The following is an 18,053-nucleotide window of genomic DNA, read 5'->3' on the forward strand; positions in this document are numbered from 1 at the left end:
ATTGACCTTAATATGAGATGAAATGCTTTCAAAAAGTTACTTTATATAATAATAAGGAATATTTGCATTTGTTATACCATCTATAATTTTAAAAATATTTTAGAGTGTTTCGCAGGTAGTGTAAAGTGTAGTGTATTTGTAGGCAAATAATATGTGACCTATCCTTTTTGATAGAATTTGAACTACCACCAGCTTTTGTCCTGATTGTACTCTATGCCAAAACTGCACTGTTTTTAGAGCCAAGCAGCTGAGGGTCAGGGAATAGGAATTGAGGCCAATCATAAAGCATTGAATCTTAACACAGTCATGTTAAATGAAAAGCTTTGCACAGAAATGGGACATGCTCACAGGCCCAGACAGAGATTTTTGCTGAGATGACAGACATTATGACATTGAAAATAGGATGCAAGTGGGATGCATTTCTGTGGAGTGAATTTGCTCCTGTTAATATAATGTGTTCTGACTTTTTCCACTGGATCAGCATCTTGAGTTGTTTGTGAATACTGTAATGTCACTTGCAATGACCGATGGAATGTGGCAGAATTTTAGACGTGCCAAGCAAGTATTGTCAGTGAAACAGTAGGCAATGTAGAGGTGAAGTGCATTGATTGTACAGATTTTTGAAAAACATCGATGATGATAATGGGAAATGGATGTAAACATTCCTGAATGTTCTCTGACCATTCCCATTCAAGTTCAGATATGTTTCTGTCCCAACAGCTTTCACTTGTATACATGTTCACATGTCTCGAAGGACTTTAGAAGGGCAATGTGGATCACTGCACAGGGTTAGAAGAAGGGGGAGTTTGAGGGTGTTGACCAATGGCACAGTCGTACAGAAGTTTTCAAGAGGGTTTTGAAGGCAGGGAGAAAGAGTGCAAATTGTTTCTAGTTAAGCCTAATCTCTGCAATCCTATCCTCTGAAAGTAAACTGCCTATCAAATGTGGTCACTATATTTAATGAGGATCACTCTAAAGCACTTTGAACCTTTTGATGTACAAGGCCATATAAAAATGCAAGTCTTTCAGTTTCTATGCTCGTGGAGCACATGAAGTGGCAGTTAACCCTTTAAAGACAAAGTTTTTTTAAAAAAAGCTTGGCATTTCATGAATATTATAATGTTCTGCCTATAGGAAGCATTTAACTGAATTCGGGATAAACTACAATGGTAACATGATGATGACTCAGATCTGCCTGACCTCATTTGATTCTCTGACTGCAGGTTGGCCTAACGCCTACTCACTGGTAGATTGAAGTGTCAAATCACTCTGGAATTTGACCCCATAACTGTGGCAAATGTGACCAAATGACTGAAGAACTTTTGTCTCTTTTGATGAAATGTTTAGTCTAATTTGGCTATTCAGATTGGTAATATGCCATTAAATGTTGGCAGCATGAAGAAAAACGCATCTAATTTTAAATACGGTAAAGTGCATTGAGATTCAGTTAGACACTAAGCGTGAATAAGAGTCCTGGAGATGACACAAAATTTAGCATTCTGTTTCGAAGTAATTTATTGCATGTTTTATATTTGTTGGATTGCTGATATCCAAATTTAAAGTGAGAAAATATTTCTGAATGATAAAATATTGAGCCGACTCTCCGACAAAGGGGAGGCGCTGATATTCAGAGAACAATAGCTCTCTGTTCCTGTTGAGAACTGCATTTTACGGTGAAATGAAAGCGAATGTAATTATGTTTGATTGCTAGTCTGAAGCTTATGTGAGCAAAAAGGGGATTCTACCTCATTGCGGAAAATAGTGGTAACATGGAATCATTTTGAGCAGGTTTTTTGACCATCGGAGCTGGTGGTGTACGAGTTAAAACGTCTGCATCTGAATATAGCAAAACCAAGAACTGCTTGTTTGGCTTCTTGGAGCTAGTTTGAACTGGAAATATCCAGTTTGACTTGGCAGTCCGCCATGTCATAGTGGTAATATGAGCTTCACTTCCTTCTCAGTTGGAGCTTTTGTGGGTGGAGGGTGAAAGGGTAGAGGGGAGGAGGCATGTGAGTGGCAGGAGTCTGCGGTTAACCTAACCCGGCGGTGGGGGCGGAGAGTGTGCATTCTCAGCTAGTGGACCGTGAAGTGGCTGTCGATTAACCTGGAGATGTTGCTAAGCCACCCCGGTGGATCAGATATTGGGGAGAGCTTTTAGCTGTTCTCTGGGAACGGCTGAGAGATTAAAAGAGAAATGTCTGCCTTAGTGAGGGATTTCTAACCGCATGCTTTAATGTAGAAAACAGCCTTCCATCTGCAACGTACAATCTTACATGGTAGTTTTTGAGTTTGAGTGTTTCTTTTGAAACGCATATTTGGCTGAAAGATGTATAAATTCTTGTAATGTGTTTAATGTGGTATTATATTGGATATGTAATATTTGGTGAGTCACGTTAAATGATATACAGTAAAAGCATATTAATACTTTTTCTCCAAATAAATTGACATTCCATTAATCTTGCTGCGTTTTATAGTGGAAGTCTTCCTTTGTTTGAATATTGAAGATCCTTTTGACAGCCAATGAAAAGTTGTGCAAGAGGAAAGGGTAATGTTTTGTTGACTAGAATTATAGTTTCCTGTGGCCCTTTACGTGTATTCCTAGCTCTGTACAGACATTCCTAATATATTACAATATGTGTGTATATATATATAAAACAAAATATGCAGTCAATTCACTTTACAGTATACTCTGTGAAATGTTTGAGATGTTTCAAAGATGTGATAAGGCACTATATTAAATGCAACGATTATTCTGTTCCATCAAAGCCTCTAGGCTACTGTGAGCCTTTCTGTTGTGTGTAGTACCTTTGGAAATATTAAAACAGCTGGTAAAGTAGACTGTAGTTGCTACTGTAATCATAAAATCAGAAAAGGATAAGTAGTTAGATTGAATTTGGTGAGATGAATAATTCAGTGGTTAGAATGGTGGGCTTGCTACATAATCACTGGCTGTGTATCATTTACACAGGATTTACAAACTTTTCCATGACCTAAGTAGCCATTAGTCTTGAGCTCTGCAGAATGTTGTTTGGCCTGATCCCAAGTGACATTGTTTTGAGGCTTTGCTTAGGCAAAACAGTTACCTACAGCATAGGAAAATCAAGAGGATTTCTTTTCTAAAGCTATTTACTTGCTGAGTTACATCTGTTATCTGGACATTTTGTGAATAGAAAGGTTTCTACAATTCTAAACTCTGTGTGCATATATTTAGTTGAGCAAGAAATAAATTTATTTTGGAAGAAGTTCAAATGCATCTAACCTCCAAACTTATTTAAAAAGACATACTAATACATTTTAATATGCTTGAAAATGTTACTGAAAAGATTGACTGGAAAAATACAAACCACGAGGCACAAAAAGTGACCATTAAAATAAGAAGATTAACTCTGAGATTGTATTGTAATTGATTTTTGGATCCAATAGATCCAGATGGTCGCTTAACTGCAAGTTATATATCTCATGCACACAACTAACATTATTAGTGCATATGTATAATACAAAACATTGTGAAATTATCTTGTTTGCTGCTTATGACCGACTATAGTAAACAAAAATAGAAAAAGCTAGTAGTTTTTCCTCTCAATTGGTAATAGCTGAGATGTTAGATTTTCCAACTAGGTTAATTAGCTGTTTATAAGATTCCTTGAACTGCATTTGTTGCCTGCCTGTCAATTTCTATATTAGCAGATACTTAATTCATCTCCTGTAGGAATTCAGGGTAGTCTCACAGGCCATATGGTGTCAGGCAATTGCTTGTCTTTTTAAGCATTTGATGTTGAAAACTTCATTAACCCAAACTGGAAAATCAAACCATTTATTTTTTACACCTTGAGAGTTCCTAATAACTATCAATTATAAATTAATTTTAAACGTTATGGCATCACCCAAGATTGTATTGTTCACAACTCTATTTATGTATGTTGTCCTACTCTGGATCATGTTAAACACCCTTATTTTCTTCCAAAATCTAGCAGTTTTAGAGACTGCAATAATCTAAAAATGTGCTTCCACATTTTGCATCGTATACATTAACTGTGTAATTATAAATCTTTTTCCCTACCCTTGGCAGAAAGTTCCATCATGCAGTAGCTCTCTGAGGAGTTCTACTTGATACGAGCAACTTGTCTCTGTGAATTTGTAATAGTGAGCTTTAACTGTATTGTGCATTGTGCTTTTGTTTAATTGTTTAATTCAGTACATTTTAGCCTTGTTTTCCTTGCTGCAGGATAGAATTAACTCAGTTTAGCTCTACAAAATACGTCCAATGCATTGGAAATGGAAAAAGTCCCAGACAATCTTAACAACTAGGAACAAAGCCTGCTAATAGTGTTGAATTTTTAAAATATTATTCCAATTACTACTAAAGATAAGCGGTGAACTGGAAATGCAAGAAGCCATTTGCTTTGGGAACTATTACACTACTGATTTTCAGAACAAAAGAAATCAATGGTGTTTTTTAAAAAACGATGTGGTTCCTTATCCCCTTTCAATGCTGATCTATATCCATTCTTATCTGTAATTGCTTCTCATTTGTTTTGCACTTGATCTTAATTTTATTCATGTATTAATTTTAGAATAGATCAAATCTGTGTTTTGGGTAAAAAATTAGTTGTATTTTTTTAACTAGCTGCGCCACCTAGCTTTGAAGTTTGCATATAATGCCAGTTGTGTAATGCTGTATTAAACTTTTTTTNAGGAACACTTGTAATTAAGTGCATTGATGTGGTAAACACATTTATTTGACATAGTTGGGAAATGTTCAACTTGCTGTAAGTCTTTTTATCTATTTTTGTTTCCTTAAGTAGTTTTAATGACTGCCAAGAATTTTGTGTACTGTCAGAAATGCTTTCACTGCTGAAGACGCCAGGTTATTTATTCGTAGGTTTAAATTTCCTCCATATTTGGGATCAAATTTAGTTGCTCCTTGAGAATCTTAGTGTGGGTGGATGTTAGTGGTTTGTAAAGAAGATTACTTTGATAAACTAAGTTTGAGTGTTTGTGTATTTTTTCACTGATGTAGGTTAAACAGATTCTACTGTACAGCTAATTCTGAAAGGTACATCATAGGCAAAACATGTAATCCATAAATTTACCGCTGGTAGTGTTTTGTGTTTTTTTGGGGGAGGCGGGGGGCAATATGTTGATCCACCCCCCTGCTGCTTTTCTGGTGGCTAAGAGATCACCAGTTATTTAATATAGTATTACAGTTGTATGGAAACTGAGTATGTACAAAGTCCAGCTCAGTTTTTACTGCCCACTAGTTTGTTGTTGGATTTTTTACTTTTGGACCTATGCAGATATAAAGTTCCCTGAGCTAATCAATTTGATTCAGTGCCTATAGTTGTGCGCAACATAGCCTTGTGTTAAGATTTTCATGAAGAGTGAAGTATTTCTAAAAGGCATCAGGGGTACTGCTGATATCATGTGCCTATGATGTTTTGGAAGGAGCCTTTTCATTTAAGTTAATAAGTACTGTACTTATTTGTGAGACTTGAGATTGCTAATGTTCCTGGGACACTTTGAAAAACATTCCTCCAGGTTAATTGTGCACTATTCTGCCGTTCACCTAGTGTTGTTCGTGGGGCCCTGGTGGCGTAAATGTCTGCCTTGTTTATCTGAAAAAACATGTTACTACACTTGACACTAATTATTTGTGAAATAATGCAATGAGATGCTATATACATTGCACATTTTGTGTTAATTGTGGTGTTGTACCCAAATAAATAGAGGCAAGAGTTTTAGCTGAAAATTAATGTTATAATATTACTACATTTAGCTTTTTGAGTTTTATACTGATCAATTGCAAATTGCTACAGAAATACAGTAACTAATTTTTTAATAAAAAAAGCCTGCTGCACAGGGTATTGTAATAAAGGTCAACATCTTTTCAAATAGAATTGGCTGCAGACAATTGTTGAATTAAACTGTGTTGCTAATAATAGCCTTGACTTGGTGGTTCCCTGCAGCGCTATCCTGGATGAAGGAACCAAATCTGATTTGAGACATTGGTAACTGTTCTGTCTCAGCATGGAGCGGGGTTGAGGGCAAAGCAGTTTGAGAGCCAGGTTCTAATCAGCTTGTCGTTTTCAATTAAAACTTTTCAAGGTCAATCCTTCATGGCATTGTAAAAGGCCATGTCAGTGTTCAGTGGGTCAGAAATGTCAGTATTACAGATACTATCGTAAACCCACTCAATTGACAAAGACAAAACATGGACATTTTTACAGTTAATGAGTAGCTGATCTCATCTTGTGGCACGTTGCTGGCAGAGATTGTATTTGCTCTCATAATATTCTATTTTAAATGCAAGTTAATTTCCATTTTTTTGGTTGAGTCATGAATTTAGGTTTGCCTCCGCTCTTTCCCTCTCTCTCTCCCTCCCACTTCAAAGAGATGTTGAGTTTTTTCTCAGTAGTCTTTACTTATATTCCCTCCTCATCCAAATTTACCCCAAATTCAAATTAATTTGCCGCTCATCTCATTATATGTAGGATGTTACTGGTGCAATTTAGCTGTTGTACTTGCCTACATCATTACATTCATTTAATTTCTGATTTATCTGATGCCAATAAGATTTGGCTTTCACCAGCAAATGCTGTTCAGCCTCATAGATCTCTTTAAGTGCATGTATAATTCTAATGATAACGCTTTTAAAACAAATCGGTTATTTCCTTAACTTATTTGAATCTGTTTATTAAAGATATCTAAAGATAAATAGAAGCATGACATTTCAACACCAAAGTGTCTCTAAACTATTGTCTTATCAGATTTTTGTCACACTTTATATTAGTCAGTTTCCAGCTCTCCTTATACAATAAAACTGCATAAATCGTATAATCGACTAAGTCATATGTCTTCCCAAGTCCCATTGAATTTCCTATTCTTTAAGTTTCACGTAACTCATACTTTGCATAAGTCATATTATATGTATAGACCCAACTGATACAACTCGTGTGAGGTTTACTGTATCTCTTAATGTTTTAGCTGCTTATCCAGTTACTGCTGTATTTACACCAGCGCTCAGCACTGTTTACAATTCATCATTCTTCATCAGTTGTAAAGTTCTTCGAGCAGTTGATTTTTACGCGAAATGCTCTATATAAATGTAAGTTTGTGTAGTTGTGAGGTTAGATTCTTTCCCGGCTTTGAATGAGTCAGTTAGGATCCAGAGTTCATACCTAGAGTTCTTCAGTAGTGGCTGACCCAATTTACATTATGTCTCAGTGCATACCTTTTGCCTCTGCAATGCTCCTTCTTCATTGGAGCAGATTATGAGGCTGCAGAGTGTGAAATCCTTCAAATAAATCTTGGCATAAGCATGGCCTGGTTAAATTCTCTAGTTAAAGTGTACCTTTGGTCAGATGCGTTAATACAGAAGTCCCAAATTATAATGTAAATGTGGTGTTTCAAGTTCCAGCAGTAAGTTCAGTAGGCAGTTGTGTAACAGCAGAAGTGTGCTTTTGACCAGATTAATGATTTGGGACTGAGCTAACATAACAATCCTAGATTTGACGTATCAAATTATTGAAACATCTCAAAGTACTCTGATTTTACTGTAAAGTGTATTTACAGTATTTTTGTATGTGAGTGTGACAGCCAGTTTGTGCACTGCAGGGTCCCATAAATAACTATGAAGTGGATGACCACTTTTATTTGGAAGATTGTTGTTTGGGAAAATTCCTTCCCTTTTCAGATAGTGCCACGGGGGATCTTTAACATCCACCTCTTGATCTTTTCAGTCACCCTTTGAATTGGCCCGGGTTTCCAACACTTTCCTATATCATAATGTTATTTTTCAGGTGCTTAACTAGTCCCTGTTTGCACCAGACCTGAGCAGGTTTTGCAACCAGTCATTCTTGGTCTCCAATTCCTACACCCTGACTTTCTGCCAATCCATTTAGATCACAACAAAAATCGAAAATCAATGTCTTGGGACGCAGCTTGAAAGCCATGTAGTAAAACTGCTGAGGCTATTCCACTAACAGCATTTCAGTTCAGAAGGTAGTTTACTCATGTGAAGTCATTGATCCAGTTACTTAACTACTTTGGGATTGATTCACTACACTGCTTGCTCAATGTGAAGCCATTCTTCGAGCTGTATCAGTACTGTACTACCTTATAGCTACATTATTTGCTGCAATTTAAAATGTGTGCTTCTTAAATCTTCACCCTGTTCATTCCAAGCCGTACAGATGGGAAATGTAATGTCAAACTTGCCATTTTTTTTCTGTTTTGGAAATGAATGATGTGATGGTCCCTTAGGATTATTCAGTAAACAAGATGCAGCCGCACTCTTGTGTGTTTGGTTCACATGCTTCAGGATTTGTGGTGCGACCACGTTAACCAATGAGCGAGGTCATGTATCTGACTTTGATTTCATAAGAGAGTTTGTGTTCAGAGCAGAAAGGGCTGTAATTAGCAATCCTAATGAACTGGATTTGCAGAGCTAAGAATTCTTCCTGCCTTAAGGCAAGGGGAGAGAGGTTGATTGCAGCTTATTATGCAAAGGTTACTCCACTTAAACTGAGATCCTCCATTGTAAAAGGGGGAAAAACAGCATATCAGAAAGGGGAAAGTAGAATGCTGCAGTAAACCGCACGTTCACTGTAAAAATTAGATTCCTGCTGATGTTATTTGTAGGAGGTTTGAAAATAAGTTGATGGGAATCCCCGTACCTAGGGACAGCTTAACCTACCTCATGTCGAGAATTATCTGACCTGATATTTTGGATGTTTGTGAAGAATTAGTTTCGATAACAAGTTGATTTATTTATCTCTTACTTAAGGCTTTCTTAATGTAATTTCATTCACATTCTCAGCAACATAATTTAATTTTAGACAATGTTCTTATTAGGAATAGTAAGTGCCTAACTGGTGTGACTCATAATATGATCCTTCAGTACAGATAAAAACCTGGTAAATGTACAAGTTTGTCAACAGCAATGCTGCTTTTTCTTTGAGAAGCTTGGTGTTTTGGATGGGGTACGTGTTTATGTCTGAATTCAATACAGTTTGGGCTCTACAGCACTGTAGCAGCCGTTTGTCATTCCATGTAATGCTGATTCAGCAACTAAATCAATTCCCTGATTCAGCTGCTTAAATACTCTGAAGTGTGAGGTTTTGGAAAGGGCAGCTTGATCCCAGACTCCAGATACAATTCGCCAGACTCCTGAATCAGCAGAGTTCAACAGGCGGCCACCAGCAGGCATTTTTTTTACTGTGTTCATTTGTTTTGAATACTGCTTTGATCATTGTTTGGAACATATAAAATGCTTCACTTCCTGCTGGGTGCTCCAAACCTGATTTTACATTCATTTGGAAAGCAGATTGTTCTCGTCTGATCATGACTGCTGGTGAAATCTTGTAATGCTTTTTAAAGTTTAAAAAAAACACGGCAACCCAACTGCAATATATGAGGGTTTAGGATTCTGTGTGTGTGTTCCTCTCTATCTTGGTGATGGCCCTGGGAGCCAATCGCCCCTATTTTTGATAAGCGCCCTGTTTCTAGTTTTGCCCACAAAATATATAGTCAATTCAGTTTACAGTAAAATTTGTGTGAAGCTCTTCGAGACATTTTGGAAACGTGATTCGGCAGTATATCAAGTGCAAGCATTATTATTATTACTATCAGCTTTTCTTCTCTTACTTTCAATTATCTCCACAGCCTCGTCCTTTAATTCTGCTATCTACTGTGTTCTTCTCTGCTCGCTCCCTTTGATCCACACCACCAACACTGTGTTGCTTAATATCCTTCTGTCAGTTACTTTGGCCCCGCTCTCTGGAACTCTCTCAAAATTCTTCCACCATCTCTCTGTCCCCCCTTTCTCTGGGGGAAAAAAAAGAAAAAATATTATTTGATATTGTCTTTGAATTATTTTAATGAATTAAGTAGAGTTCAGAAGATATATTTTGGAACTATATGAATTCTATTTTGAAGGTTTAATCTTTAGGTTCCTTATTGTTTAGGAAGTCGATTAGAAAGAACATGACCTGCTTAGAGAAGCAGATCACTTGCAGCAATTTAGTGTGCATCCTGAAAAGGTTTGCAGTTCTAACATAGATATGATCTGATTCAAATAGGGGATACTGCATGCTGAAAGTTTCTAAACAAATGGATTAACATTAAAACCCTAATGGAGACTGTTTTCACCCAGAGATCGATGACAACTTGGATAACCTCAACAGGGGAGTCTCAAAGCTGAAATGTATTATAAATTCCTAGCTGCACATCTTTAACCAGTAGTTTCTCTTCTGTCTGCAGCAGTGATTCCAGCAGCAGTTCCAGTGATGAGTCTCCAGCACGATCAGTACAATCTGCTGCTGTACCCGCACCACCAACCCAGCTCGCACCCTCGATGGAAAAGGATGAACCACGAAAGAGCTATGGCATCAAAGTTCAAAATCTGCCGGTCCGTTCTACTGGTGAGTAAAGTACACATTTTAAAAAGGGTCTCTCACTGCTGTCAAGGATTGGAACAGTTGTTACAACAGGTACTTGTACGATTTATTCAGATTGCCATGGCAGTCAGTTTCTGAAATGTATTACTACAACTTGAAGGAACTATCATCTCGCAGGCAACTTCAAGACTGTTTCTTTTTAAGGTTAGAATATTGGATTTTAGGTATGCTAGAAACTCACTTACATAAAACCACTTTGATCCAATATTATGTTGATGTTTAAGATGTGGAAATGTGGTATTGAATTGAAGACATCATCGCGTGATGCAGAGTAATTGACTTCAGTTTATGAACCTTTGACTTCTCTGGCCCCAGCTCCAAATAAATGACGGCAACTTTTCATTTTTATTCAGCGAGATCTTCACATATCTAGGCCTGAAAATTGGAAAAAATCGTTTTGAATATACTTTCAAAAGCAATTTGTGTTTTTCTATTGTGCATTGAAATTTGTGCACGTAACTCTGTTGAGATCAAGCTGAATAAAATAATCCAATGTCCTCAACAGTTAATTCTGCTTTCAAACTCAATTGCAAATAGAGAACAGGACCTTCTTTGTTCAATCTGAATATTTATTTATAAAAAAAAAGCCCAATTCATGCACAAAAATGTTGCTTATGAGCTTACTGGACACTTCTCTGGAAAGTGCAATCAAAAGTAATGCAGTAATGTACCATTTGAAGCTATAATTACAACTAGTTTAGGCATAGCACACTCCAGAAAAATTGCCCTTTTTTACTTCCTGTTTCCTGTCTCCATTCATTTCAGTGGGACTAACTACAGCTGATTTTACAAAACTGAAAGCAGGTATGGAACAAAATTGCTTAGGATTTGAGATTACTTAATGCTGAAGCTTTTGTGAATATTCGAAAAAACCCAGTATTCTAACCTTAAGATGGTCATTATTTAGGGGAGCACTGTATCATTTTAACTTCACAAAATTCACTGCTTTGCTTGTTTGTCTTTATTTTTAACTTTTCTTTTCACATAGTTTGGGCTGCAAGATGCCTACATTGTGTATCATTGCTGGTGAAACATTTTCTTGAGAAAAATGGAAGTATTACAAATATACTGGCAATGGACAATAATTTACTTAGTGTGACAACTTGTTATAGCTCTACATAGGAGTCCGAACTAGTGATTTGGACATAAGTGAAAGAAATGTCTGCTTCCTTCAAACGTTTAAGGGTATGGGTGTGTATTTATTCAAGGAATGCCACGGACACGATCTTTTACATCATCGGTTTGGATTATATTTTATGTAAATTATAAAACAAATTTGGGCTTGGGAAGTTCTGATTCCCCTAAATGATTGACCCCTTGTTTCTAATTGTACAATGGGTCGTGACCCTTCAAGAGTTGGGAGAGGAAAAACTGTCTGGGTTCCTGCTCCTGGTCCCTCTTCAGCACCCTCCACTGGGGTGGGGGAGATCAGGCTTGGTCACAATGCCCTGCCGAGTGGCCTGATAATGCTCACTGCCAAGACTGACACATGAATGATGGCTACTTGGATAGGCTATCAGAAAGCAGCCATTGGAACTGGAGCCAAGAGCAGAGAGGCTTGCGCCAGTATAGAGAAAATTAGAAAAAAATGTGTGGAATGACAGTATTCAAGTTGAGTAAGTAAGATTGTCTTCTGTAAAAGGAATGCGAGAGATAGATAGATATTGAAATAACACAATCTAGCTCTCTCTCCTATTGGGCTTCACGTAGTTAGTAACATTGGTTCACTGCCTTGCATAACGCTGCTCCCACTGGTAGCTCTCATCTAAGAACGTCCTCCCACCACAAATCAGAAGAATATTGAGCTATATTGCAACAATGAGATTGGAAAAGAAAAATTGTAAATTACTATTTGAATAATAACTGGTTTGAAACAATTACTCTGAGTTATTTAAATTGGATTGCACTGAAAGTTCTTATTTCGTATCTAGACACAAGCCTTAAAGATGGCCTTTTCCATGAATTTAAGAAGTATGGTAAAGTAACATCTGTGCAGATTCATGGTGCATCTGAAGATCGCTATGGACTAGTGTTTTTTCGACAACAAGAAGACCAGGAGAAAGCTATGAATGCATCAAAGGGGAAGTTATTCTTTGGCATGCAGATTGAAGTGACTGCCTGGACAGGCCCAGGTAGGTTTTTATTGAGTTCTGCTGGGCAGATTTGCCACAAGATTTAAGAATAAAAATGTTATAATGCAGTACAAATCACTTCACAATGAATACTTTGTGAGATCACAAGGTGTTTCTGGGCTTCAAAAGATTAACCTTCTAAAAAATGTTTTTGATTTAAGGAGCAACTGCAGTGCATTAGCTGTGACCTTGCTAAATAAACTTAGAGGTTCAGCTGCTTAAATTGACTTGTGCTGTTAATGTTAAATCCCCTGAAAGTGACTAAATCCTGAGCCAGATTTGGTAATATCCGATTGATAAATAGAAGTAGTTAGCGCTGCGAAACGCTGCCCCAAGTGAATGCAGCGATATAAATGCAAATTATTGTTGTAGTTCAACTTCTTGTACTTGTGAAGATACGATTTAGAAAAAGGAGATTGTAATGGCTGAGCAACAACTTGGATACACTGAATGTTAAATAATTTGGTCACTCAATCCATGACTGTTTGTGGGACACTGCTGTGCGCAATTAGCTGCTGCGTTTCATCCACAAAATATATAGTCAATTAACTTTACAGTATATTCTGTGAAGCACTTTCAGATATCTCAAAGACTTGATAAGGCGCTATATCAAATAGAATGGTTGTTATCTTGTTAGGTGATGTGGGCAGACAGCAAACAATATTCAGGTGCTGGTGACATAATATTTTTGAATTTTCTTGGTTTGGGTCCCCTTGCAGAAACGGAAAGTGAAAATGAATTTCGACCTCTGGATGACCGAATAGATGAGTTTCATCCGAAAGCTACAAGGACACTATTTATTGGAAACTTGGAGAAAACCACAACCTATGGAGACCTTCGAAATATTTTCGAGCGATTTGGGGAGATTGTGGTGTGTACATTGCTTTGGGCTGGCCAATACTGCAAAGAGGGGATGTTTGTGTAATGCCTTGTTTAGAACACAAATGGTTTCAAGTTGTGCACTTTTTAATAGTTCCAAGCATGGAGATTGTATAGTTTGTAGCAGTTTTTTTATTTCCTAAAATCTTGTAAGTTTACAGTCCTTTGAGAAAAATGAATCAAGGGAATGTTCTTTGGAGAGGAGACATTTTAAACGTAAGTACTCCTGACTACTCTCCAAAAGACGCGGAGAGAAAAGGCTGGTTATTATTTACTAGAGCCTATTCCTGAGAAAAGAGATTTTTGTTGATGGAGGTTCAAAACTTTGGGTTAAATTTATTATGTTGTGTCTCCTGATTGAGAGGGATCCTATCGGATGATGTACCCAGAGGATCTCTCTTTAGCTGATCACTAGTCATTTGAGCTTCAAGCATTTCATTTGGGTTCAAGTGGTTGCTCTTTCAGCTCCATGCAAAAATGTTGTGACTTCAAACCTCACAATGGTACTTTAACTCCTATTCTAGATCTACTAGAAGAATGCTGCATTGTCAGAGAAATTATAATCTGAATGAGATGTTAAGTGATTGGTTTAGAACAAAAAAAAGAGATTGAGATGAAAAACACACCAGTTTGTGAAACTGTTTCTAATAACTGTATAGAAGAGTTAAAATTATCTATTTTGTCTTTTTAAATGACAGGACATTGACATCAAGAAGGTAAATGGAGTTCCTCAATACGCTTTCCTACAGTACTGCGACATTGCAAGTGTCTGCAAAGCCATCAAGAAAATGGACGGCGAGTACCTAGGAAATAACCGGCTCAAGGTCAGCAAGGAGAAATACAGTCATTTGCTTATCAGGAATATTCACTTATCAGGAGTTCACAGTGAAATATTAGTAAGAATTTTCTGTTGCACACTTTTCTTGTATACTGTTTTTTGTTGTAAGTTTACTTTTGTAATGTTCCCTTCTTGTTTTCTTAAATTACGTGCTCTTTTCCTTCCCCACTTTTGCACTGCCCTAGGTGTGGGATTGGGCTGGAGTGTCCAGCCCGCATTTTCTTTCAATATCATCATTGATGCCTTTGGTCAAAGTACCAGAGGTGTGATTGAGTGCTATGTGAAAATCCACCTTTCTAGTCGTTTGTTACTCCTCCCTCACACCCAGCCAAGCCCAAGTGCAAATGAGACCGAAACTGGATTTGAGCTCTCCTTTTCTAGTTGAGAATTCATTGCTTCGGGTTTTACCTACTGGGCTGCCTTACATTTATCCCAGACTTTAGTTCCTCGGCATTATCTTTGACTGGAGTGAGTGACTTGGCACCTTGTTTCCAAGCCTCTGCTGCTCTTAAGGCAGGTAATAGAGGATGCTTGAAAGCGGTGCCTTTTTCGGGCGTGCAGGCAAGATTGCTGAGATTGGGATTTCACTGTTTAAGGAATCCTGGAACCCATGTCCTACCAAATGGTGCAGTACATTCATACACCATGGTGCTGTGCCACTAGACTGCCCATCCTTCCATATTTTTAATTGTAATTGTTGTTTGCTTACCTGTTTTGTGCTGTTACTTTAACTGCTGAACCTAGATAGAATGTGCGAATAAACTTAATGCATTATATTGTAGAGAAGATGACTAAGTTAGAAATAATTGTAGTTACATGGAAATTCCAAGAACATTTACTGACTTGGGAATTTTCTATTAAAATTATTCAGTGAAGGTGGAAGTATACTATGAGAGTAAATTGTAGAGCAAGTATTTTATTTTATCTCTAAAATAGCTACTCAAAATATCACATCAAGTGGTATTCCCAGAACAAACTGTAGTTACAAAAGCAATTTAACACTCTTTCCCCCCCTGCCCCCCAACACCCCCAACCCAAATCTGGCAGTATCGTTTTCTCATGCAAATATGAGCACGATCAAGTAGCCATTAATACAGTTTTTAATTCTGACCCACAATCTTCAGGAATGTACTATAAGCAGTAACCTGATGCACCAACATACAATGCAGAGGAGGGTATGTAGGAGTTTTGATTTTACTTCCCAAGTACTTCCCTTTTAAATGAATTTCACACCCTAACAGACCTTGTCGTGGAGAAATTCTTTCCATCTTCTCCCCGATCGTTCCACCATGTCTTCTGAGACTATATCTCCTCGTTACTGATTTTCCCCCCCAACTAAAAGAATACTTTTGCCCTATTTACCTTGTGGAGCAAAGTGCTGCAGGTTAGGGCTTGAGCACATCAACGCACGAGAGAAAGTCCGAGTGAATCAACCCCTGTACCGTTTAATCTAGAATAGCAGACAGAATAGCATAGACAGAGATGTAAAAAAAACCTCAACAATGAGAAGGTACATATCATACAGAGAACCCTGAGAAAATAATTGGAACAAAAAGGAAAACAATATCTCCCCAAAACAGGAAACGAGAAGCTACCATAACATTAATTCTCAAATGTTTTCCATTTTAATTTTGTCAAAGAACCCTTCCATATAATGGTCCATGATGTGATGTAAATCAGCAGTAAGGTTTAGAGAATAGAAGATTAGAGAATAGAAGATTGTAGGGGAAGGCAGAATAAAAACATTTACTACTATTGTAAATGGAATTGTTAGTTCAGGCATAATATTGTGCACAAGTCAGAGAGTTGTGTTACAGTTCAAATGTACCTGTTTTCTCTTTCTCTCACTTTCTAGCTGGGATTTGGAAAGAGTATGCCCACTAACTGTGTCTGGCTGGATGGTTTGTCTTCAAACATCACTGAACAATACTTATCCAGACATTTCTGTCGTTATGGACCCGTGCTCAAGGTGGGAGCTTTGTTGAAGTTATTTATTTATATTTAGCCACTTTTTGGGAGCTGGCAGCAAAATAATTATTTCTCCAGTTTACTTTGACAACTCTGTAAATAAGAGGGTTCAGGTCAAGATATTGATGTAATTTACCCATCAAAACCTGCCTGATTAAAGTTGTAGCTATGCTTTTCATGTTCTGACAAAAGTGAAGGACATACGGTGGACAGCTATTAACACAATCAATTGCCTTCCCGTTACCATACAGACTGCACTGATGAACATTGTTTTAAATATGGGCCTTAAGTATAATCTTTGTGCCAGGCAAACGACTGGTTCTCTGAATCATAATTGAAGCTGGCTACTGGAAATAAAAATACTTGCATAATGGCTCTAAATTTTAAAAACGGGATATTTAATCAAATGACGATTATTTTAAGTCCTGTAATTTCGCAATTCTATTTTGCGTTTAATTCCGCAAAATTTGAAAGTTTAAAAAAACAAATTAAACCAGTCAATGTAGTACACTGTTGAAACTTTCATATCTGCAACCCTCATTGTTCCTGTTGCCCTTCACTAGACTATTTCTTTATGTGACAAATAGCAGTACACTCTTTACAGCTCACCAATCAGTATGTTATCTAAGTCAAAAACAACTTGCATTTATATACTGCGCTTCACACAGGATAGCATCATGGAGCACTGTACTGATCCTCTGATATATAACCCATTATATTTTGGGCTTTCTCAATAATAGACAAATTATATCACACTTCATCTCTGTAATGTTTTCCTTAGCGGTTAGAGACAGTGTCCTAGAGAGCCAAGAGGGTATACTGTATATCAGAGACTTACCATACCTGTTCAGGGATCCAGCTGACCTCTTTGTTTGCCTCCTGGGACAGATTGTATTGGACCGACAGAAAGGAATGGCTTTGGTGTTATATGATGAAATTGAATGTGCCCAAACAGCAGTGCAGGAGACCAAGGGCAGGAAGATTGGCGGAAATAGAATAAAGGTTAGTATGAGAGAATTTATGGGGATGTTTCTTCCTCTCGCATGTTTTCTCTCATGCACACTACTCTCTGTACATAGAACCTATGAGAGACATACATACTATCTCACTCTCACTCACACGCACACGCATACACAATTCCTTCTCCGTGTACACACCCCCATTTCTATGCACGAGTCCAACAGAAAAGTTCATTGTATGCAAAACTAGAGTATGAGATGGCAGAAGGTATTGATAGGGATGGTGAATTTAAAATTTGACTGGTATTGAGCAAGTTAAAATAATTGGCAATTTGCAAGCTTAAAAAAAACTTTGCATTTTGCGGTCCAAAATGGAACTGTAGTTGGCAAGCAAACTGGAAAAACAGTTTAATGCTTTGGAAGACCAAAATCAAGTAAAATAACATGGTTTGCTGCCAGTTTTAACTTAATTATTTCCAGTCAAGTATTCAATTGTCATTGGCCACATATTTCCTTGGTATTGAAATGATCACTGGTGCTTTTAATGTTTAATAAGTGCTCCGAGACCTACCCCAGGTGAAGGGCGCAGTATAAATGCACGTTGTTGTAATAAGACCTCTGTTTCCTTCTAGGTGGATTTTGCTAATCGTGAGAGTCAGCTAGCTTTCTACCGATCCATGGAAGTTTCCGGGCAGGACATGCGGGATTTATATGAAATCTTTGCTGAGAGAAGGCAAGTGATTGAACCCCTCCACTCCCCACCACCCTTCTCCAACACACATACACACACCTATTGTTTCATTTCAAAATACTAAGGAGC

General features: G+C 37.5%; 1 protein-coding gene across 7 annotated transcripts in view; it reads left to right on the forward strand.

Annotated features, from left to right (window-relative positions):
• spen (spen family transcriptional repressor) overlaps positions 1 to 18,053 on the forward strand; it is a 49,495-nt gene that overhangs the window by 18,033 nt on the left and 13,409 nt on the right. For 2 of the 7 annotated variants that reach the window (XM_042343722.1, XM_042343729.1), the window contains 8 exons: positions 10,261 to 10,421; positions 11,223 to 11,261; positions 12,389 to 12,589; positions 13,297 to 13,460; positions 14,167 to 14,364; positions 16,162 to 16,275; positions 17,163 to 17,276; positions 17,866 to 17,966. In XM_042343722.1, coding sequence (XP_042199656.1) covers positions 10,261 to 10,421; positions 11,223 to 11,261; positions 12,389 to 12,589; positions 13,297 to 13,460; positions 14,167 to 14,364; positions 16,162 to 16,275; positions 17,163 to 17,276; positions 17,866 to 17,966 — 1,092 coding nt within the window. The remainder of the gene's footprint in view (positions 1 to 10,260; positions 10,422 to 11,222; positions 11,262 to 12,388; positions 12,590 to 13,296; positions 13,461 to 14,166; positions 14,365 to 16,161; positions 16,276 to 17,162; positions 17,277 to 17,865; positions 17,967 to 18,053) is intronic. The other 5 variants (XM_042343727.1, XM_042343724.1, XM_042343723.1 and 2 more) reach the window with 5 other exon arrangements.

The sequence above is a fragment of the Callorhinchus milii genome, unplaced genomic scaffold (genome assembly GCF_018977255.1).
Source record: "Callorhinchus milii isolate IMCB2004 unplaced genomic scaffold, IMCB_Cmil_1.0 Scaffold24, whole genome shotgun sequence".
In the NCBI taxonomy this organism is placed as follows: Eukaryota; Metazoa; Chordata; class Chondrichthyes; order Chimaeriformes; family Callorhinchidae; genus Callorhinchus; species Callorhinchus milii.